Source organism: Vigna umbellata, chromosome 10, assembly GCF_029865625.1.
Source record: "Vigna umbellata cultivar VRB3 chromosome 10, Vumbellata_1.0, whole genome shotgun sequence".
In the NCBI taxonomy this organism is placed as follows: domain Eukaryota; kingdom Viridiplantae; phylum Streptophyta; class Magnoliopsida; order Fabales; family Fabaceae; genus Vigna; species Vigna umbellata.
The window spans coordinates 9,136,410-9,160,921 of record NC_142174.1 but is presented as its reverse complement, the minus strand read 5'-3'; the positions used below and the strand labels follow the sequence as shown (position 1 = coordinate 9,160,921).

Sequence of the window (24,512 nt, the reverse complement as noted above, 5' to 3'; positions counted from 1 at the left end):
CACTGAAATCAAGCATAAACCTGTCCAGCTCTCTTATTTCTGAAAATATGAATAAAAGCATGATTTCAAGCTAGTTTCTAAGTGTTAAAGGTTGCTTTTAGTATCAATTTCAAGCATGAAAATAACAGTTTTTCAACTGTTATCACTTTCGAATATCTGACTCTTATGAATGTTATGCAATGCTTATGAATAAAAGTAATGGTTTAAGAATGTTTAAAGAATAAATAGGAAATTTAAAAACAATTATGTTGAAATAGGCTAATTGCACTACTTTTCAAAGATAGATTCATCATCGGTTATTCACGAATAATTGTTCAACTAATTATTGATTAAGTTTCAAATTAATTAAAGTACATTCTTAATTAATTTGAGGGCGATCGTGTATTTAACCAAAGTAAATTCTCAATCAAATGCAAAACCTTTCTAGATTATTCACAATAAATTCAACCAAAATACATCTCAATCAAATTCTATTGTGTTTAATCATGTCTATTCTTAAGTCTCCTAACCAAATTAAAAGCTAATCAATCAAAGTAAATTCTCAATTGATTATAGTTGAAATTATTACTAATCAATCAAAGTACAATCTCAATTGATAGTAAAAACCATTTAATCATATGAAAGTTCGTAAATTAAATCAAAGTAGATTCTCAATTAAACCTAGAAACCCTAGAACTCATATAATCAATATGCATGTAGATTCAAACACACTATGATGCAAAAATCTTTGCTTTTAATTTGATAGAGACACTAGTATAAAAACTGCTTTTTAACTCGCGTTATAGGCCTCGGTTTAGGTGCAACCGAAGTCTATCAAACTTATACGCCTCGGTTCAAAATCAACCGAAGCATATAAGTCATATTACCTCGGTTAAAGTAATGACCGAAGCCTAAAAGCTCACCTACCCCCTGACAGTCTCTGAAATTTGAAATAAGTGCAGAGCCTATGGCTTCGGTTCGTTCAGAACCAGTGTAGAATAGTGTTTATGCCTCGGTTTAAACGCAAACCGAGGTATATAATCATTTCATACTTTTTTTTTCTAAGAACTATAGGCCTCGGTCAGGTGTAGAACCGAGACCTATATGTATGTATGGCTTCGGGCCAGCAGAGAACCGAGACCTATTCATTTTCCAGATCTCCCTCGCTCTCGCTACCTCAGTCTCCCTCCCTCTCACTCGTTCTCCCTCACTCTCCCTCCCTCTCACTCTTTCTGCCTCACTCTCCCTCCCTCTCACTCGTTCTCCCTCCCTCTCCCTCCTCGGTTGCTCTCTCCCTCCGTCAATCTCTCACTCCCCTGGCTCTCGCCTCGCCATCCCTCCCCTGGCTCTCGCCTCCCCTGGCTCTCGCCTCCCTCCCCAGGCGCTTCTTCCTTACCCCCACGAACCTCCCACAACTAAACCACACCACACCGCCCAGATCTGCCACCGTTTCCGTAAAGAGCACCCGATGAAGAGGAAGGAGAGGCATCGCGCAGTCGGCGGCGGCGGAGGAAGAATATCGGAGAAGAACGGTGCGGGGATGGGGGCCTTGTGGCGGAGGCAGATGTGGAGGCTGCGGGGGTGAATGCGAAGGGCGCGGAGGGTGCAGAGGGCGCGGAGGGCGCGGAGGGCGCGGAGGGCGCGGAGGCCACGGAGGGCGCGGAGGCGAATGCAGAGGATGTGGCGGAGGAGGAGGAGAAGCGACAGAGGCAGCGGTGATGGCAGAGGCGGAGGCGGATGCGGCGATTGAGGTTGCGGAGGCGAATCCAGAAGCGTTTTTCTCCAGATTTCTTTTATTTTTGTTTTGAATTGAATCTGAGATTGAATTTGACTTTACTTGTTAAATTGATTGCTTGAATTGAATCTGAGATTGAGATTGATTTGTTGAATTGAATCTGAGATTGATTTGTTGAATTGAATCTGAGAAGCTTGAGGCACCAAAATGATTTTTGTCAAGAAGCTTGAGCAATACAGAAGCTTGAGGCGTGATACGAGTGGCTAAAGAAGAAAAAAAAAATAAAAAATGGACCATACTGCCTCGGTTCAGGCTCCAACCGAGGCAGTAAAGGGAGTGAAACGATTTCGTTTGTTAGAACCGAGGCCTAATCGTATCATTATATGTCCCGTTTCAAAAACCGAGGCATAAAGTCCACCGCTTTTTACCTCGCCCGAATATGCCTCGGTTCAGGAACCGAGGCCTATTAGCGAAAATAACCGTTGTCGTATCCCTTAACTGTACTAGTGAGAGATGAAAGACATAGAGAGAGAACAACTTAAATCAATAATCAAAATAAACAATTGCATTAACTCAATCTAACCTCAGAATCCATAATGGAATTACAACAGAATAGCCCTAGATGCTTAGCTCTCCATGAATGGAGTTGAATACAAGATGAAAGAAAAGTGAGAGGAGTATGAGAGAATGAATGAATGAAGTCCCCCCTGGGTCTTTTTATATAGGGCTTGATTGGGCTTGGACTCTGAATATTCAGTTGACAAAATCTTTTATCTTATATCTTCCAAATAACTAAAAGATGTAGATAATTATAACATTATTTGGAAGATATTTTCTGTTGATATTCCCAAATTACATTAATTCAACAACTGAATTTTATCTTTTAGCTTTTCTGACTTTCCAAAATTGCATAAATGCCCTGAAATTTCTTCTATCTACACTTTAGCCCCTTTTGAATTTTCCAAATAAAATCTGATTTTGGGCCTTGAATTGCCATTTGGACCAATAAAACTTATATTCTCAGCTACACAAATAAACATTAGAACATCAAAGAATAATTTATGTGCTAAAACTCACTTTTTACGTCTCTTTATTTCCTAAACCCAACAATTCCAATCATCACAAATCCACTTAAAATCAATCATTTAAGCACAATTATCCCATCAAAAATTTGAATTTTAAAGCATAAATGTGGGCATAAATATGCACTCATTAGTCCAGTACAAGGGAAACTTAGGTTGATCGTTTGGAAAATAAAATTGGGAACGACCAGCCTCAAGAATGACAACCTTGAGGAAATTTCCCTTGAAGTCCTTGTAAGATGTGTTGAACAACTTAAATAGTTGTCTTTCCTTTATGGCTTAATTGCTTTCTTTGTCCCCGATTTGGCTGAAGTGTGTCAAGTTCGTCCATCCTTTTAAAAAAGTTTTAATTACGTCCAAACTTGTTTTAAAAGTGTCAATTTCGTCCAAACGTGGATAAAAATTGTCTCAATCAAATTCCTTTCGATAAATAGGTACAAAAGGCGTTAACTTTTTTTTCTATCTTCTCTAGTTTTCTGAACACAACAACTTTTTGTCAATGTTTACAGCATTTGGTGATTATTGATGTAACTGGCACCTAACTCAATTTAGTACATACATCTCTTATTTCTATTTATTTAATTAATGCTTCAACACCATAACTACTCACTTCCCCATCCGAACACGATTTAATATACTAAATTCAGTTTAATTCAAGTTTTCTCTCCAATAAAAAATATATTAACTATACATCAAAATATGATAAAAAACAATGAATTATATTTCACATAAATCAAAATTAGTGTATTTTCCCCACACTAGTGCAGAATTGGCTTTTAACGTCCCCCCAAAGACGTCCGTCCACAAAAGCCCCAACGTAAATAATTGACAGGTGGCATATTCGTAAATAAGTGAAACTCTAGACGTCCGTTGTGCGGGGGGACGAACATCTATAATATTATAGACGTCCATGGGAGGGACACAGACGTCTAAGAGGCTGAACAAATGAACGCTTCAACTCCCCTGTCAGCCCACTAAACGTTCGTTTAGGAGGGGCCCTTATAGACGTCCGTCCTGGGTGGATGGACGTCTAAGAGGCTGAACAAATGAACGCTTAAACTCCCCTGTCAGCCCACTAAATGTCCGTTGGGGATGGGGACGGACGTCTATAATATTATAGACGTCCGTCCCCCAATAACGGACGTCTATAATATTATAAACATCCGTTGTGGAGGGAGACAAACGTCTACAATGATATAGACGTTCGTCACCCCATATCGGACATTTCGGGTGCTGACAGGGTGGTTGAAGAATTAATTGTCTTCAACCCCTTAAACATTTGTTGTGGAGGGGGCCGAATGTCTATAATATTATAGACGTCTGGCCCTCAGCACAACGGACGTTTAAGGGGCTGACGGAGGGGAGTTGAAGAGGTGATTGTCCAGCCTCTTAGACGTCCGTCCCCCCCACAACGGACGTCGAGAGTTTCACTTATTTAGATGACAACATCCTTTTCCTCTCTTCCTTACCGGGAAGGCAATCTTATGGCCTTCACCTCCCGCCCGGCCCAGAAATGGAACCCAGCCCCCCTTCTGATCCATTCATTTCTGCAAGCAGGGGGGATCTTCGATGCTGTCATTTCGAAATGTCCGCTTCAACTGCAATTTCACCTCCCAAAAAGCAAAGTTGGCTTGACGAGCGCAGATGCGAGGAAGCGGGAGCAAGATAAGCGCTTTTGTTACTGAGAAGCTAGATTTACCGGGAGCAAGATAAGCGGAGCAAGATAAGCTCGACGATTCAAGACTTAGCCGAGCGTTAGCAAAGCTAGATTTACCGAGAGGATTCGAGCTAACGAAGCGCTGTAGTAGCGCCGGCCGAAGCCCTATGTGCTAAAATGCTGAGCTAAGGACGCTCCGCCTTATCTATAGAAGTAGTCAACCGAGTGCACAAACGGACGTCTTGCAGTGCACAAACGAACGTCCAACCCCAACCCTACTACAAAACAATTCAGGAGGTGGTCGTCGCGGACGTCTGACGGGCACGTGGGACGTCTATGTGGACGTCCGAGGTGTACACCGGACGTCTAGATAGGCGTCGGGCCTGACACATCGGACATCTATATACACGTCCGATGTGGACCCCCGACGTCTGAGTAACGTCACCCACAAAGACGTCGGGGGGAAGGTCGGACGTCAAAAGGCCAAAAGAATGAACGTCTAAAGCTGTTTTTGCACTAGTGCCACTAATAAAACAAAGAAATAAAAAACATAGTAATGTTCTATCAGATAAAAAACGCAAAATTATTTTACATAAAACATATAAATAAATAAAAATTTAAATATTTAAGAGTGTACTAACAAAAAGTTGTTGTGTTTAGAGGAGTAGAGGAGATAGAATAAAAATAAGCACTTAACACACTTGAGCGAAACTGAGGAAAAATAAGCAATTAAGCCTTCGTTTATTGAGATAAGGGAAACCCAAGGCTTGTTCGGGTGAGGGGTGACACAGAAGAAATAGAGGAACGAGCCAAGAGTGAGAGTAAGACCAAGAGCGGCACAAACGATCAAGAATGCTTGCATGAAAGCCTACCCGTTCGGATGAAACTAGGTGGGAGCAACGTTAACTTCTCGTAGCACACCCATTTTGAAGTTTGAGAAGGGAAGAAGAACACGTAGATCGCGAAATAATGTTGCATAGGCGTAGAAGAAATCTTAAGCATACCCTTTTCGGCCATGGCAAGCCCGCTCGTTTAACTGGCAGACGACCAACTTAAAACAATCAGCGCCACTGGCCTTCTTCACTAAGAAAACCCCATTAGTCAGTTCTTCTATTGACTTGCCAATAACAAAGGAGGAAGAATAAAGCTTAACCTCATGAGGAACCCAACCGTAACCGGCAACAACGAGCCTAAATTTGCACCTTCTATCCCACTCACCGGTGAAGTCGACGTTGATCGCCACGTCGTCTTCAATGGCCTCAAGAAGTCGAGAGGAGTTCTCGGCAGTTGGTGAAGCGACCTAGTTGTCAGCAGGAGGGTCCCTCTCACCATTGGGACCAAATATGGAAAAGTTGACGGAGGAGGACGACTCTACAGCATCGTCAGCATACCCACGACCTTCCACCCTGGCGGACTCAGAGGAAGACATTGTTTATCTGAAAAGAGGATGAATACGTGTCATCGAGTGAAGAGTAAGTATCCTTGGTAGTTTTTGTAAGGGGAAGTTCATAAACCGATCGGCAGAACCGAGAGAAACCCTCACACAATTCCAAATGATTTGCAAGGGCTTGGGAGACCTATGTTACTATGTGGTGAGTCGAATAAACCGATCGGTTGGGTTAGGACGAAGAGCGACGCAGCCGCTCGGGTCTGACAGCCGTTGAGCAGAGTTAAGGCATAGTCAATATGATAACTGCTATTGATGAGTGGTTAATGTTGACATTAATAACCATTAAGAGGTAAATTAATAGGTTTGATTTTTTTAAACCTATAAGTAAAGGTTTAAGTTCAAGGTAAGGAACACTTTTCCATAATGAAATTTATAATTATAATTATTCAAGTTGAAATAAAAAAAAACTACTGTTGTAATGGTTAATTAAAGATCGAATACGAAAAAAGATAGTAGAAAAACAAATGGTTATAACAGTGATGATCATTCTCCTAATTATAAAAATAGATATAAATAATTTCTACATAGATAATTTTATAAACATTTTTTTATCATAGATAATTATTTTTATTTAAAAATAATTAATTGAAAGGGAAAAGTGAAATAATAAAGAGGAAATATTAAATACTTAAAATTAAAATTTATAAAATAATTATTTTAATTTAAAAAAGATAACTTATTAATTAATATATATATATATATATATAAACAAATCCCTTTTATATAATAATATATATTACATAATCTTGGTTTTGAACATTTTAAACTGTTTGTTAAAACTTTCTTTAACTGTGAAAGAAAAAAAAATGGCATAGAATAAATTTTAAAAAATAATAATTTACACCTGAATAGTAAATCAAAAATCACTTTAATCAGCATAAGTAATTTGGTAAATAGAAAAATGAAAAAATATTGTGAAAACGGGTGATAAATAACAAGTATTCACACAGCCTTTCTGCTGCAAATGCAAGTGCAACTGCTATACATTGTACTCTGAAATGATAAGAGGTTCAATTTGAAAGAACCTCGTGCCCTAATTTTACACTGAATTTGCAATTTGGTATTACAACCAAGACACAAAGTAAGATTCTAAGTTCACTTTTTAGCCTTAATTGTTCATTACTCAAACACCCATTTTGTTCGTTCTTTTCAATTATTTCGGTTCCTTTTCAAAATTGTTTTTTTTCCATATATATATATATATTGATCTTCTTTGTCAATTAACGAAACCCAGACTAGGATGTGTTTCTTGTTATTTATTTTTTTGCTGACAGGTACTCATTGTTAACCTCTGACTCTAACAAGCAGTTGAATCGAGTCAGATTACTGTGGAATACAAAGATGATGAAAGAAAATTACCAGTTTCAAGAATGAAAGATGGTAGCTATTGAATTCTGTTATGTTTTAGCAAAGATTTGAATTAGACTATTTGTATTGCATATTTCTGTATATTAAATTTTCGGCTGCTTGCACTTTGCTGATGTGAAGGAAGTCTCTGATATGGATTTCTAGCATGCACTTGTCTTCTGAAGAATCTTTGTATTTTATTCAAGTTCTTTGTGTCTATCTTTCTTTTGCTGTAATGTCAAGTGAATTACTTACACGCGAGAACGGTAATTTCCATTTTCCTATGGTTCCATTTATCTTTGTATCCCACATAATTTGATTTGAGATGTTTCAGTTGTGATTACATCTGTTATCATTCTCTGCATATGCTGGTAATGTATGTTTATCATCTCCAGGAGTGAAGACTCTTCATGTTGTTTGCAACTAGAATGATGTCTTCCGGTTGTGTGACAATTGCCAAATTTAAATCTCGTGATTATAACTGTTCAAGAGTTGATTTTGATGCTTTCTTTTACAAGACCACGATTGGCCAGAAGCAATGCTCTCCATGCTTTAGGATTGCTCAACATTGTTTAATTGTTAATTTCAAGTAAGTCTCAGTAGCAGTTTTTGTTAATGACTTTTAATCCTGCATAAAATCTAGGACAGCTTTTGATACCTGATACATAATTTGGAGATTCTGTACCAAATAAATGCTGGCATGAAGCACGGAAGCATAGTTCTATTTAAGAGAGGATGATATTGTATACCTGTCTTTGTTGCTAGACAGTTCCTTCACATCAACTTTATTGGGTTACACATTTGCTATTTTTTGGTTAGGTGGGATTAAGTGTCTAAAGTGATAAGGAGTTTTGGGGGTCTACAAAAGATGATAAGAAGAAATTGTCTAAAGTGATTAAGGGTTTTCTTGTTCTATAACAGATGATGAGAAGTGTTCTTCCTTTAGTCTAACATGGTGAAATGTGTTTAACGGTTAATGAAACGTGTTTCATTTCAAAAGTCTGGTAAACTTAATTTGGTGTAGACCTTATGTTGTAATATTGACATTCTTTTGAAGACTGTATTCTAAAAGGTAGGCATATAATTGAAATAGCTGATATTTTGTAGCTAATTTGGGATATCAATATGAACTTGTACTTGCAACCGTGGTGTTTGAAACACTGTATAGGTGAATATCAATCAAAAATTGGTTATATGAGGAGAACCATTATTGTTGATCTTTTTCTTAGGATATTAAGTCTTTATGTCTTCAGGAGGATGACTTGGTCAGTAAGAAACAGCTTAAATGACAGCAGTTTTAGTTCTTCCACTTCAAATGGCAGTAATGGAAGGACCCGCATAATTAGAGTGATTCAAGAGTTTCAGAGTAAGTTAGGTTCTAAAATTCAGGAGGTAAAGAAAAATCTTCCCATGAAGCTGCTTTTCTTCTTGGTTGGATTTTATTGTGCAACTGCCTTTGCCACTGTTATTGGACAAACTGGTGACTGGGATATTCTATCTGCTGCCTTGGCTGTGGCTGTTGTGGAAGTCATTGGGGCTCTCATGTATAGGGCTTCTCTTCCTTTAGTTAGCATGAATAGAGGCCTTATTTCCTTGTTTAATTATTGGAAGGCTGGCCTTACACTGGGACTTTTCTTAGATTCCTTTAAATATTGATTTGATCGTATTGCTGGATGAGCAATCTCTTCTATGTGAATTGAAATTTCCCACTTTTCTTATGATGCTTGGCATTTATAATGCACATGACTCATTGCCATTGCAGTAATCTGTCCCCACTATGTTTGATAAATACTGAAGTTACACTTAACTCGACGAAAGATGGATCTTTTTCAATTCTACCGTTAAAATCCCTGAAGTTCAGTGCACATATCCAGAAGATAAGACATTCAAGCTATGAGATGAATCATGCATATGACGAACATAGCAATGGTTGAGTTTTGACTGGAGCACATTAAAGGGCATTGAAACATTCAACAACTTCACATTTTCAATTAACTCTACATCGGCTTTGGTTCAACCAACTCCTGGAACATTATTTCACTCCTTCTGTCCCTTACTTCAATGTTTCATCCTATAATCCGTGTTGGCATCAGTTCCTTGATAGTAGTGGGATTGCTGGTATTCATTTTGCAGGGGCATTCATACAAATTGGAACATGTGAGATGATGGTATACAATGATGTGGAACTTTGGATCTTTTTGCAAGAAATCCAGCACTGTTTTACATGTCCAACACGGAATATGTGTCTTTTCCATACAGAGGAAACTTGATTGCCTCGTGAATGGTGATGCAAAAATTGAGTTTGGTACAAATAATGCAAACTGTCTCAGATATAGTTTTTGTAATGTGATTGTGGATCATCATTTCTACACGAACTACAAAATACTTGAAAATTGCGCCATGTTGATGTCTACCAAGCTCCACCATGAACTGCAAACTGTGCCATTTGTTGAATTGATTTGTTTTTCTTTATTAGTATTGCAATTTTATCCATTTGTTGAAAATTTATCCATCTATGTACAATTTTAGTTCGCTAGAAGAAAAGTCATCCCTCATGTCTATATACATTTTGGATATACAGTTACCTCCTGAAATCATTGCACAGTGCAAATTGATGTAGATATATCTCTTTGATGAATGTATGTACTAGAAATTCTATTGCGATAAATTTATGTGCAACACTTTGATGAATGTATGTCAGTTTTTAACTCAGCTTGATGACCAGATTACATTCACTTTTTCAAGAAGAATGCTGGTCAATTTTCCAAGGGATGGTAACTTTACCTTCTACATTTCAAGCAAATTCAACTTGAATCTGAGTAACTATTTCTCTAATTGCGTCCTTCCCCTTATGATTGCCCTGACACCAAATTTTTTGAAATCTGAAACTAGTACGGTTGGATGTTAAGCAATCAGCACTAACAATATTTTACTATTTGTGACAATTTAATACTGCTAAACTAACTATGCATTTGGATTATCATCTGTAGAATAGAATTTAAACTAAGTTCATTTTATAAAAACTAACTGTGGCTAAAATTAATTATAATGTGTTTGGATTCATTTTAAATTACTTATGATCATGTTGGAATAGTAATTTTATAGAATTGCTTTGAAGTAAATATAAGTTTAAAACCTGTTTAATATCCATCTATCTTTTTATATAGATGATTTTTTGCATTGTAATTCATTAGTTATTATTGATATTAACATACACTATGTAGCTTATAAAATAAAATTCATAGCCTAGATTGGTTGACCATGGGCATGGAAAAGGCATGTCATAAATTCGATCCTTGTACAGAATGCTGACAAATACAATTTCATGAACCCTTTTACACCATCATGATAACAGAAGACCATAAGTTGTACATCAAAGTTAAAAATACTGTCTTGCATAATTTTTTCATTTTTGTGTTTCTCACCTATGCTTATGCAAGCTGTGAAGGGGTTTGTATGGAATAAATTTAAATTTTAGTTGGAATATCTATACTAACTTTATTTTTCATTAATAACTATGCCAACGAATTTAACATTTTTTTCTACACCCAGAAAAAAATAAGATTTAGCTTAAATTTTAATCGACTTAAAAACTACAAAAAAAAATTTCATCTCAATTTAATAAGTCTTATTTTCAACTTGGTGTCAGAGCTCCTGATCTTGGAGCTCGATTCCGCTGCAACAAGTCACATCGCTGCCGCTGTTCGACTACTACCGCTGCCGCAGTTGCCGGTTGGGGTCGTTCATAGGGCAGAAAGGTGTGCCGAACATCAGCGATCACAGCGCCGAAAATTGCTCTATGATAGGAGCCGCTATGCACCGCCATGCGCCGCTACCGTCACCGGTGCGTGTAGCCCACGCGCCCACCTTCGGCAAGACCTACTCGCTACCACTGCCACAGATAGGGTCGTCGGAGCCTCCTGAGTCTATTCCTGGGGTCGGTGACAACTCGTTTGGGCTATATTTGAGTAGATCTGAGTTTTAAGTTCGTCCCGTTTTTCCTCGGTGTGACCCACTCGCTACTGCCGCCACAGCTAGAGTCTCCTAAGTTTGTTCCTAGGGTTGGTGATGACTCGTTTTGCCTATATTTGAGTAGATCTGAGTTTGAAGGTTTTGTTCCTTTTCTTGGGTACGGGATGTCTGAAATAAAAAGTATTCCTTTGGGGTACCTAATAACCTACCAAATATAGGAAGTACCTGTTGGTTGGATGGTCAGAATTACTTAAAATGGAGCCAATTTATTCGAAGGGTTCTTAAGGGTCGTTCAAAACTTGATCACATAGATAAAGGAGGACCAGGACCAGACGACACTCATTTTTCAATTTAGGACAATGAAGATTCATTAATTATGACTTGGATGTAGAAATCCATGATTCCTAAGATAAGGAGAAATTATATGTTTCATTCTTCTGCAAAAGAAATATGGGATAATTTATAGAGTACCTTTTCTTTAAAATAGGATCTTGCTGCTTACTATGACATCAAGAACAGGATATTTAATACAAAACAAGGTTCCCTTTCCGTATCAGAATTTTCACGGAATCCTGAATGGTCTTTGGATGGAACTCGATCAAATCCAAACAATAAAGATGTGTAAAACAGATTTTGACGCTCTTGTTGAATTCATTGAAAGGGAAAGAATCTTTAAATTTCTACAGGGCCTGAATCATGAGTACGACCCAATCCGGGTTCAGATTTTTGGAAGAGAAAAATTATCATCCCGGTCAGAAGGTTTTTTTATGGTAAAAGGAGAAGAAACTCGGAGAATTGTCATGCTTAATGGAGGGATCTCCAACACATGCTCTGCCATGACAACTAGAAAGGGAGTCCACAAAGGCACAAATGTTAGGAGAAAGACGTTTGAAAAAGGTACTCATGGGGACTATTGTTCATACTGTAAAAGATCTGGACATACCAAGGAAACATGCTTCAAACTCCATGGAAGAAAGAATGTTCTCGAGCGCATGGGAAACAACAAAGGGTCTACTCAAAGATGGGTAAATCATACTACCTCATAATGGGAAGCCACTAATCCATCTAGTCCTTCACACACACCACTAGATCTTGATATGAAAGCTTATAAGGAGAAACTTGAATGCTTGGAAGCAATGGTTGAATCAATGAATAAGCCCTCTGGATCATGTACTTTGTCCATAAAAGGTAAGATTTGTCTCAATATTGTTGGTCATGTGTCTCAAGGTATTTAGATCCTTGATTTGGGTGCAACCGATCATATGACACCTTTTAGTGGGGTTTTCGACTCATATGGAAAAAATAATAAAGAACAACTTATTACAGTTGCGAATGGTCAGGGTATACCTATATGCGACTCTGGGAATATAATTTTGGACTCATCTATTATATTAAAGGATGTTTTACATGTTCCTCTATTAGTTAATAGTCTTATCTCTGTGCAAAAACTCACAAAGGGTTTAAATTGTTCACTAACATTTTTTCCAACTTATTGTGTTTTTCAGGACCTTGCCACGGGGAAGACGATTTTAACTTGTAAAGAGGAAAATGGGTTGTATTTTTTAGAGTTTGATGACCAAAGCAACACACAAATCATGAGTCAACAAACTACATCTGAGACGTGGGCAAAATCTCAAATATGGTTACATCATCAAAGGCCTAGGCATCCTTCATTTAGTCTTATCAAGTCCTTATTTCCCCATTTGTTTACCAAGGAGTCTGTTGAGTCTTTTAATTGTGTTATTTGTCAATTGTCAAAACACCATTGTGCATCTTATCCTATTAGTAATAAAAAGAGTATTTCTCCATTTGATTTAATTCACTCTGATGTTTGGAGTCATGTCATAGATTCTATTTCCAGAGCCAAATGGTTCGTTACCTTTATTGACGATTGTACCCATGTCACGTGGACATACCTTATGAAAAATAAATTCGAAGTTTTTCAAATTTTTGTTAATTGTTTCCGTCTTGTCCAAAATCAATTTGGCAAAAATAGGTTTGATAATGGTATTGAATATGTGAATCATGAATTTCTCAATTTTTTGTCTCATAATGGTATTGTTCACGAACTAACTTGTGTTAACACCCCTCAACAAAATGGGGTTGTTGAAAGAAAAAATCATCATCTTCTTGAAGTAACTAGAGCTCTTCTTTTTCAAATGTCTGTTCCAAAAAATTACTAGGGAGAAGTTGTGTTAACTGCCACATATTTCATCAACAGGTTAACCACTCGTACCTTAAATGACATTAGTCCTATAGAGTCTCTATTGTCTTTTGTTCCTTCTTCTTCCCTAACAACGAGTCTACCTAGTCGAGTCTTTGGATGTATTGTTTTTTATTCACTCTCATCATCGTCACCGTGCTAAATTAGATCCCAAAGCTCTTAAATGTGTCTTTATTGGGTATCCTTCTAATAAAAAAGGGTACAAATGTTATCGTCCTCAGAGTCGTCGTATCTTTATCACCATGGATGTCACATTTCATGAAACACAATCCTATTATGTCAGTCCGCCACTTGAGGAGGAGAAAGCACTTGAAGTGGATGAACTCTCCTTCTTGTCATTACCATGTTTGTCGTTGTAGGATGCCCAAGACCTGAGCAATGAAGAGGACGAAGAGGAAGAAGAAAAAATTTTTGACAAAAAATATGAAAGAGGAAAACAACTCACTTCGACTCTCGAGCAAGAAAAATTGTTTAATCCGAAGGTGAGGATCCCTGAAGATATCAATGAGAAGGAGGTAAGTATTATTGAGGATTTACCCAGGAAAGAAGATCATGTGCTAAGTATCTTATTTCTCAGTATGTTTGCACTAACAATCTCTCTGATAAGCAAAAAAGTTTTATTGCCGTCGTTGATGCCACAAAAATTCCTACCTCAATCCAGGAGGCCATGAAACTTGAACATTGGAATCCAGCCATGAAAGAAGAGATGAATGCATTAAAAAGAAATTCAACTTGGGAGATTGTTGATAAGCCAAGAGACAAGAGGGCAGTAGGGTGTAGATGGATATTCATAGTGAAACATAAGGCAAATGGGACAATAGAAAGATATAAAGCTAGATTGGTGGCAAAAGGATATACCCAAACATATGGGATTGATTATGAGGAGACATGTGCCCCAGTGGCAAAGATGAATACAGTTTGAGTTATTCTCGCTTTGACTGCTCATTTTGGATGAGACTTACACTGGATGTGAAGAATGCCTTTCTTCATGGAAATCTAGATGAGGAAGTGTACATGGAGATTCCCCCAAGTTTTGAAGTGAAAAATGAAAGAAACAAGGTATGCCTCCTGAAGAAAGCATTGTATGGTCTTAAGCAATCCCCTAGAGCATGGTTTAGAAGATTTACAAAAGCAATGGTTTCCTTGGGATACATACAAAGCCAAAGAGATCATACTATATTCATAAAGCACTCTTCTACAGGTAAACTCACTCTATTGCTTGTCTATGTGGATGATATGATTATTGCAGGAGATGATGAATCAGAAAAATTGGCATTAAAAGATAAATTGGCAGCTCAATTTGAAATGAAAGACCTAGGAAAACTCAAATATTTTCTTGGAATAAAGGTTGCCTACTCCAAGAACGGAATTTTCATCTCCCAAAGGAAATATGTACTTGATCTCCTCAAAGAAACAGGAATGTTGGGATGTAGAACTTCAACAGTTCCTATAGAACAGAATCACATAATTGAAAGTGAAGAAAATGCTCTTGTAGAAAAGGCCCAATATCAGAGATTGATGGGAAAATTGATTTATCTATCACACACAAGACCTGACATTTCTTATGCTTTGAGTGTAGTTGGCCAATTTATGCATGATAAGAGAGAGACACATGCAAGTAGTTGACAAAATTCTCCAATACCTGAAGTCAAGTCCAGGAAAGGGGCTATTGTTCAAAAGGGAAGACACATTGACTATGAAGATATATACTAATGCTGACTATCCAGGTTCTATTACTGACAGAAAATCTATTTCTAGGTATTGTGTATTTCTTGGAGATAGTCTGGTAACATGGAGAAGCAAAAAGCAAGATAGAGTATCCCGTTCTAGTGCAGAAGCTGAATTTCGAGCCCTTGCTCAAGGAATGTGTGAAGGACTCTTGATGAAAATCATTTTGGAGGATCTTAAAGTCAAAGTGGAGAACCCGGTGCAATTACACTGTGACAATAAGTCTGCTATGAGCATAACCCATAATCCAATACAACATGACAGAACCAAACACATTGAAATCGACAGACATTTCATCAAAGATAATCTTGATTGAGGCTTTGTGATTACAACTCATGTTCCTACAAAACTTCAAATAACAAATATTTTTACAAAAGGGCTTCCTCCATGTAGATTTCAAGATCTTGTAGGCAAGTTGGGAATGATTAATATTCATTTACCAATTTGAGGGAAAGTGTTGTAATTTGAGATAATATCTTTAGAATCTTCCTAATTAAAGGAAATACATACATAATCTTTTATTTTATTTTATTTTCCTAGTTTTCTTAGTTTTCCTATTTTTCTTTTTAGGAGAATTAAATTATTATAAATAAAGGGTACGAGAATGTATTTTTCATGTTGAGAATTCTTATTTACAAGACTAATGCTATACATATATGCAAGCCGAGATCACTTTGGTGCAGAAGAAACGCGACATTATATTTCCAAGAGGGGAAGAGAAGAAGAATTAAGAATTATCTTTGGGACCTTGATGCAGTTTCTATCTAATTATAGTACCATACCCTAAATTCAAATTTAAAATCAAAGTTCAATCCTATGATACACGAGAAATGGTTGCATGAGAGATAGTGTATAGAAACTAAAACTTTAATAGATGTCAACATAATGGAACATTGAAGAAAGATGCCAAATTATTACCACTCCAAGCAAGTATGCATAAATTCTCCCCTTTGAAACATTATCAAAAAGAAAAATATAACGGTGATTATACCAAACTGCACGTGCACGTCGATTTGGATATCGATCTCCTCGTTGTCAGCGAGATTATTGTAAGACACCGGCTGCAATGAAGAAACTTAAGCATGGGATTAGAGCGATAGGTGAAGCGGGAAATCATGTTATTAGCCGTAATCTGCAGATTATTCGTCTTGGCAAACTGGGAAAAGTTGAAGACGCTATCAGAATATTCTCTAACATGACCCACAAAAATCTTGTAACATACAATTCCATGGTATCCCTTTTAGCCAAAAATGCTAGAATCAATGATGCTAGACGATTGTTTGACAAAATGTCTCTAAAAAACATTGTTTCTTGGAACTCCATGATTGCTGGATATCTTCACAACAACATGGTTGAAGAAGCCACTGAGCTGTTTGATGCAATGCCTGAAAGAGACAATTTTTCGTGGGCTTTGATGATAACTTGCTATACACGGAAAGGGGATCTTGATAACGCTAGAGAATTGCTTGAGTTGGTTCCTGATAAGTTGAACACTGCATGTTGGAATGCAATGATAGCTGGTTATGCAAAGAAGGGCAAGTTCAATGATGCTGAGAAAGTGTTTGACCAGATGCCGACAAAGGATTTGGTTTCTTACAACTCAATGTTGTCTGGGTATACACAAAATGGGAAAATGCTTTTAGCATTACAATTTTTTGAGAAGATGGCCAAGAGGAATGTGGTCTCATGGAATTTGATGGTGGCTGGATATGTTAACAGTGGTGACCTTACTTCTGCTAGGCAATTGTTTGAAAATATTCCAAATCCTAATGTTGTCTCTTGGGTTAAAATGCTGTGTGGGTTTGCACGATACGGAAAGATTATAGAAGCTAGAAGACTTTTTGACAAGATTCCCAGAAAAAATGTGGTTTCTTGGAATGCAATGATTGCAGCCTATGTCCAGGAGTTACAAATTGATGAAGCTGTTAAGCTGTTCAAGAAAATGCAGCACAAAGATAGTGTCTCATGGACTACAATAATTAATGGGTACATTCGAGTTGGTAAGCTTGATGAAGCACGTGATGTTTACAATCAGATGCCTTACAAAGACATTGCAGCGAAAACGGCATTGATGTCTGGATTGATACAAGATGGAAGGATTGACGAGGCTAATAAAATGTTTTGTCAAATTCATGCACGTGATGCTATTTGTTGGAACAACATGATTGCAGGCTATTCCCAGAGTGGAAGAATGCATGAAGCTCTGAATTTATTTAGACAAATGCCGATTAAGAATGTTGTTTCATGGAATACTATGATTTCTGGATATGCGCAGGCAGGACAAATGGATAGAGCAACAGAGATCTTCCAGGCCATGAGGGAAAAAAGTTTAGTTTCGTGGAATTCTCTTATTTCTGGTTTCCTACAAAATAATCTATACTCCGATGCTCTTAAGAGTTTGGTTATGATGGAGCAGGAGGGAAAGAAACCCGATCAATCAACTTTAGCAAGCGGCTTAAGAGCATGTGCTAATCTTGCTGCTTTGCAGGTAGGCAAGCAACTTCACGATTACATTCTGAAGAGCGGTTATGTCAATGATTTATCTGTCAACAATGCCCTGATCACTATGTACGCAAAATGTGGAAGGGTACAAAATGCTGAACAAGTGTTCAGAGACATTGAATGTATTGATCTTATATCTTGGAATTCCTTAATTTCGGGTTATGCTTTGAATGGATACGCAAATAAGGCATTTGAAGCCTTTGGCCAGATGTTATCACAGAGAGTGGTTCCTGACGAGGTTACTTTTATTGGAATGTTGTCAGCATGTAGTCATGTTGGTTTAGTGGCCGAGGGTTTGGATATTTTTAAATGTATGATTGAAGATTTTGCTATTGAACCCTTGGCAGAACACTACAGCTGCCTTGTTGATTTGTTTGGCCGTGTGGGTAGGCTAGAGGAAGCCTTCAACATTGTGAGGGAGATGAAGGTGAAGGCAAATGCTGGATTATGGGGTTCATTGCTTGGGGCTTGTCGTGTACACAAAAACCTGGAACTTGGCATATTTGCCGCCCGGAGACTCTTCGAATTCGAGCCTGATAATACCTCCAATTACATTACCCTGTCAAACATGCTTGCCGAGGCTGGTAGATGGAAAGAGGTCGAAAGACTAAGGATGCTGATGAGGGACAAAAGAGCTGCAAAGCAACCTGGTTGCAGCTGGATTGAAGTTCAAAATCAGATACAACATTTTTTGTCAAATGATCTGGCAAAGCTGAGACATGAAAATATTCAGATTATAGTGAATACTTTAGCTGCACACATGAGGGATAAATGTAACATAGCTGACATGGAATCAGCCTGTGACATTCTATGACCGGAGGTAGTCACAACTTAGCTTTTGAACTACATTGAAAAAGTAAAGTGAACTTCTATTGCATTGTTACCAGGAATAATCGGAAGATAACTGCTTTTTATTTAAGGTCTTGATATATGTGATGATCACTATGACACACCCGAGCATTGTCTGTTTCATGATCTTCACACTGTTTTCTGGTGATTTCCACAATCCTATATTTAATGTAAGTTTCAGCCCAATGGGCATATTAATTTGTTAAGTGTTTCACTTGTTCTTTCATTTTATTCGGAATGAGGACAAACCTGTTTTTTGTTAGCTTTGGAAGAGAAAAAAACAGGGGAGAAGAGAGCAAAGGGAAAAACATACGCACACAGAGAATGGGTGTCTGGTAAGAAAACTTTTATTTACAAACGGTTACAGTACAAAAGAATAGGATGACTCTTATTTATAGCTTTTGGAGTCTAAGTTTAGAATCACTTAAAAGTAGTAAACTAGGCTTCAATTAATACAACACTTCCCCTTAATTCAAGTACTAAAATCAACCAAGCCTAATTCAGATATTAGGCTTCCAAATCTGTTCCCTTTCAAAGGTTTGGTAAAAATATTTGTCAATTGTAACTGAGTGGGACAATAGATCAGCTTTATCCTTCCATTGTTGACTTGTTCCCTCAAAAAATGAAATCTAGCCTCTATGTGTTTACTTCTTCCATGTGATACTGGGTTATTGGCCAAGCTGATTGCTGACTTATTATCCACAAATAACTGGATGGGTCTCTTCAATTCCACCTTTATTTATGTCAAGATAGAAGCAAGCCACGTAGCTTGGCATGCAGCAGCAGATCCAGCCATGTATTCTGCCTCACAGGTGGACAAAGCCACCACTTGCTGCTTTTTACTGCACCATGATATCGGTGCACCCATAAACTTGAAAAAAAATCCAGTAGTGCTTCTCCTATCACTGTTATCTCCACACTAATCAGAATCAGACCAGCCCTCCAAGATATCTTGCTCCTCACAGTCTTTAGGAAACAATATTCCAAGTTCTATTGTCCCCTTTATATATCTTAGCACCCTCTTTGCAGCTAACAAATGCAATTTTTTTGGCTGGTGCATAAATCTGCTAAGGATACCTACTGCAAAACAAATATCAGGCCTGCTATTACATAGATACCTGAGTAAAACCACCATTTGTTTATACAGTGTGTTGTCCACTTCATCTTCATCATTTTTTGAAGCAGTAACCTTTGCCTCTGCTGGAGTTGTTGCTGCATTACACGTCTCCATACTGAATTTCTTCAAGATCTCTGCTGCATATTTTCTTTGGTGGAGAATAATTCCCCTGCTGGATTCAACAATACAAATGTTATTTATCAAAGTATATCTATCTAAGACTTAGGTAAGGAAAACACTTTTGTTGAAAGTCTTTATTCACTTCCCTTTCTTAGTCTTAATGTAAGTTGATACTTCTTTGGATGAGAAATCCTTAAAGGAGTTGCCATCATAGGGCTTGGCAATCCCTTTAATCTCCTTATCACCCTCTACCTCCATTTCTCCTTTTCGTGATAAAGCATTGGCTCCTTTATCAGATGCCCTTGTCTTGTATCGGATCTCAAAATTGTACCCCAATAGTTTCGCTATCCAATTCTGCTGGTTTTGGGTGTTAATCCTTTGTTCCAATAGGTATTTCAAGCTCCTCTGATCTGTGTGTACAATAAATTGTTGTCCCAACAGGTAGGGCCGCCAGTGTTGTATGGCTAAGACCAGAGCCACGAGCTCTTTTTCGTATATTGACTTGTTCAATGATGTTACGGAAAGGGCTTTACTAAAGAAAGCCACTGGTTTCTTATTCTGCGAAAGCACTACACCCACTCCCTTGCCTGAGGCACACATTCAATGTGGAATTGCTAAGAAAAATCTGGTAAAGCCAGGACTGGAGCTGTCGTGATAGCCTCTTCTAGTTTCTTCATAGCCTCACTGCCTTGGTCTGTCCAGCAAAACTACCCCTTCTTCAAGAGGTTGGTTAATGGTCTGGCTACATGCCGATACCCCTTTACGAACCTTCGGTAGTATCTAGTTAAACCCATAAATCCTCTAAGAGCCTTAATGCTTCTGGGTTCTAGCCAATCCATAACTGATGCCACCTTTGCCTTATCCATCTCCACCCCCTCTTCAGTGATCACATGCCCCAGATAATGAATTTGTCTCCTCCCAAAATCACATTTCTTTCTATTAGCATACCATTTGTGTTCCCTCAAAGTTCCCATAACTTCCTGGATATGCTCTAGGTGATCTACCCATGTGTTACTATAGATTAAAATATCATCAAAAAAACACTAAAACACTCTTCCTCAAATATTTCTACAGCAGGTTATTCATCACGCATTGAAACGTTGTCGTCGCGTTTGTTAGCCCAAAGGGCATGACCAAATATTCATAGTGCCCTTGGTGTGTTCGAAATGCCGTCTTGGGTAAAACCTCCTCTTCCATCCGTATTTGGTGGTGGTCGCCAGCCTTTAGGTCTATCTTAGTAAAGAATCTTGCCCCCCTAAGTTCATCATGAAGCTCCTCAATTACGGGTATAGGAAATTTATCCAGTTTCGTCACCTTATTCAAAGCCCGGTAGTCTATGCAAAATCTCTAGCTTCCATCCTTTTTCTTCACTAGTATTACAGGACTAGGATAAGGGCTATAACTTGGCCTTATGATCCCTGACTCCAGCATCTTTGCTACTTGCCTCTCCACTTCTGATTTCATCATATAAGGGTATCTGTATGGCCTCACATTAACTGGGTCAACCCCCTCCTTAATGGGTATCCTGTGATCCCATTGCCTGATTGGTGGTAAGGCCTAGGTTGCCTGGAAATTCTCCCCATACTCTCCCAACACCTCTTCCAGTTCACGCCTTTGCTCCTAAGTCAGCTGCTTCCCTCCTCTGGATTCTTCTTCCCACTCGATCAAGCTTGTACTCACTCGGTTAGGCCCAAATCCCATACGTATGGTAACTGCCTCTAGCTCCCTAACCTTCAATAGAGCTGCAACCGATACTAGTCCACGTGTTAGGGTAGGATCTCCCTGTATGGTTACTTTATGTCCCTCGTGTTTGAATCCCATAGTCGGAGTCCCCAATTAATAGTCACCTCCCCCAAAATAGTCAACCATGCCACTCCTAAAATTATGTCGACTCCCCCTAATTCAAACAAGTAGAATCTCTCTTTCACCTCTACCTCTCCCATCCTTACCACCACACCTTCACAGCAGCCCTGGGCTTCCTTCCTCCTTCCATCTCCTAGACACACCTTATAGGAAGGGGTCTCTTCTATTAGCAAATCGAGTTCCTCCACAGTTTTTTTGGTTATGAAATTATGGCTGGCCCCACTGTCAATCAGCACCAACACTTTCCTTCCATTCACCCAACCCTGAAGCTTCATTGTTCGCGGCTGAGTGAGTTCCCCTGCTGAGAAAAACGACAATTCCATGGGCTTGGCTCCTCTTGTGCCCTGTTCTCCCCCTTTTCTTCTTCCTCTTCTCCCTGCATCTGAATGGTTATCCTTGTGCTCCGTTCTGGACAGCGATGGCCTGGGCTATACGACCCTTCGCAATGGAAGCATCTCCCTTCCTCTCTTCTCTTAACGTACTCTGCGTAAGGTAAGTTCCTCACTCCTCATCCCCTTACGTCGTTAGAAAAATTACTCCCCGCCTTTGAAACTGCCGCCTCTCCTACCATCTCGTTCTTGTTCACACTAGGCGTCCCAAACTAACCTTGTTTGTTTACTCCTCCCCTAATGGGTTTAGACCTTGCCACCGAGCCCATTCCCCCATGGTATTGGCTCCACCCCGCATTGCTTCGGTTGTTCGACCTACTACTTAATCTTGGGTTCTTGACGACTTCTTCGATGTCTCTCGCCACCTCCATCGTGACCAGCAGATCTTTTCGATTGTGTGGCTTGATTTGGCTATGTATGTCTCCCTGTAGCCCAGCAAAGAAATACCCCATCAATTGCGTATCGGCCACCCCCTTCGTTTGGGCTACTGATAATAGTTAGAAAAATTGTTAAATTGTTATTTTCATGCTTAAAATTGATACTAAAAGCAACCTTTAACACTTAGAAACTAGCTTTGAATTATGCTTTTGTTTATATTTTTGGAAATAACAGAGTTGGACAGGTTTATGCTTGATTTCAGTGTTTTATGCAGGTTTTAAGGTGAATTTGATGAAAGAAGTGAAGAATGATAGAGATGGAATCAGAAAAGAACTCAAAAAGTGCAAAAGAAGAGAAGCCGCAAGTACCGCTCAGCGCCAGTTTACCGTTGAGCGGCACTAATGAACACCCGTTGGCTCCGCTGAGGGGTGAAAGTGCAGTTGAGGGAAAGAATTCAACGCACGCACTTACCGTTGAGCGCCATTATTTTGGGCTTAGGCCCACTTTTCTGTAATATTTCGAATAATATATAAGCTTTAGGACTTCCTACGGTTTGTATCTTTGGTAGAGTACGAAGAAAACACACACCTTTCCATCCCTTGGAGGAAGATTTTGGATGCTAAGGCTACCTATTCAACTTTCTAGGGTTCTATCTTTCACTATTTCATTGTATTTCATCTAGTTGCACCATGAATATGGTGAATTAAACTCTTCTTGTTGTTGGGGAATCAATGTAATCTTTTGAAGCTCTCATATATGGAATTATGTGTTTAAACATCATATCTATGATACATGCTTTCTTTCATTAATTGTTAGGGTTTTTCCTCTTTTCTCAAAGCATGCATTGTTTAACTCATTCGATGTCATGATTATTGATTTTGTCGGTATGGACACATACGGGGAAATCTAGAACTGGGGAAATTCTCCCAAAAGCAGTATTGCCTAGACAAAGGGATATGAGGGTTGGTTGCCTTTAAGCTTCTGTGCTTCAGAGTTAATTATTAGGGATTCTAGGAATTGTATGAACTCATGATTAAGGATAGGCTTTCTTTGCCGAGACATCGAGTTTAAGGTAATTTAGAGAGTGGCATTAACATTGATGAAAAGAATGATGAATTCCTAAAATATATAAGAGTGGATAAGATGAAATTGATCACCCCAACAACATACTCATCCATATAATTCGTTCAGTGTTTGTGTTCTTCTTTACCATTGATCATCACATGCATACATGTTTACTTTTTGTCTTTTGCATTTGAAACTTATAACAATTTGTTCACAAGTCTTAAATAATCAAGAAATCATATAACTAACTAGGTCGTGAGTCCTTTGGGAGAACGATACTTGGTCTTACCGAGTTTATTACTTGATACGATTCGGTCAAACTTGCCGAGGGTTAAACAAGTTTTTGGCCCCGTTTTTCGGTGTTCACAAATTTGTCATCAAGTTTTTGGCGCCGTTGCCAAGGACTCGTGATTTAACTAGTTCATTTGTGTGATTATTGATTATCTTTGACTTGAATTTTGAATTTTGAAATTTTGAATTTCTGTTTTTATTTTCTGTTTTTTATTTTATGTTTTTATTTTCTTTTTTTATTTTTCGGTTATTATTTTATTATTTTATTTTATTTTTTGTGTTTATTTTTCTGTTTTTATTTTTTTGTTTTTATTTTATCTTCTTTTCTCTTATTTTATATCTTCTATATCTTTTTGTCCTATCAAATTTTTCTAGGGACTTGTTTTCTTGTGTATGCAGGAAGCAATTCGAACTAGAAGCAAGGAAACCTCGGAACCTCTTCTTGATTAGACGAGAGTAGACGGAGGAGAAGAATCCGTACATCTAGAGAACTTTTCCCTCGTCCGGAAATTATTTTACAACCTTCACCACAAGGTTCTTACCATAGCACTCAGGAGATGAAGAATAATAATGTTAGACAAACTCTTGCAGATTACACTAATGTAGTTGGCCCTCAATATTTCAATAGCATAGCACGACCGAGGGTCAATGCAGCTAACATGGAGGTGAAACCGGCATTAATCCAACTAGTTAAGAGTAATCAATTTAATGGGTTGTCTCATGAAAGCCCATATGAGCACCTCACAACTTTTAATGAAATTTGC

The 24,512-nt window shown here is 38.3% G+C and overlaps 2 protein-coding genes, 1 long non-coding RNA gene and 1 pseudogene across 6 annotated transcripts; all 4 read left to right on the top strand.

Moving 5' to 3' along the window:
* Window positions 1-6,862: 6,862 nt before the first annotated feature.
* On the top strand, window positions 6,863-9,918 carry LOC148191824 (ycf20-like protein). 4 transcript variants are annotated; one of them, XM_088099876.1, is made up of 4 exons: window positions 6,863-6,984; window positions 7,212-7,283; window positions 7,646-7,839; window positions 8,504-9,918. In XM_088099876.1, exons 3-4 carry the CDS (start codon window positions 7,661-7,663, stop codon window positions 8,904-8,906), a joined length of 582 nt encoding a protein of 193 aa, XP_087956002.1. In that variant the 5' UTR covers window positions 6,863-6,984; window positions 7,212-7,283; window positions 7,646-7,660; the 3' UTR covers window positions 8,907-9,918. The 4 variants fall into 4 exon arrangements, with proteins under 4 accessions (XP_087956002.1, XP_087956001.1, XP_087956000.1 ...); XM_088099875.1 differs by having other exon boundaries at window positions 6,869-6,984; window positions 7,178-7,283; XM_088099874.1 differs by having other exon boundaries at window positions 6,870-7,516.
* A 1,468-nt stretch (window positions 9,919-11,386) lies between these two features.
* On the top strand, window positions 11,387-12,762 carry LOC148191823 (uncharacterized; annotated as a pseudogene).
* A 3,141-nt stretch (window positions 12,763-15,903) lies between these two features.
* LOC124842045 (uncharacterized) lies at window positions 15,904-18,751 on the top strand. The gene has a single exon (XM_047318457.2). The coding sequence runs from the start codon at window positions 16,241-16,243 to the stop codon at window positions 18,488-18,490; it is 2,250 nt and encodes a 749-aa protein (XP_047174413.1). The 5' UTR covers window positions 15,904-16,240; the 3' UTR covers window positions 18,491-18,751.
* Window positions 18,752-18,820: 69 nt separating this feature from the next.
* Window positions 18,821-23,172, top strand: LOC148191822 (uncharacterized). Its single transcript, XR_015782488.1, has 2 exons — window positions 18,821-20,487; window positions 22,655-23,172. It is a non-coding gene; the product is annotated as an uncharacterized LOC148191822 (long non-coding RNA).
* The last annotated feature ends 1,340 nt before the right edge of the window (window positions 23,173-24,512 follow it).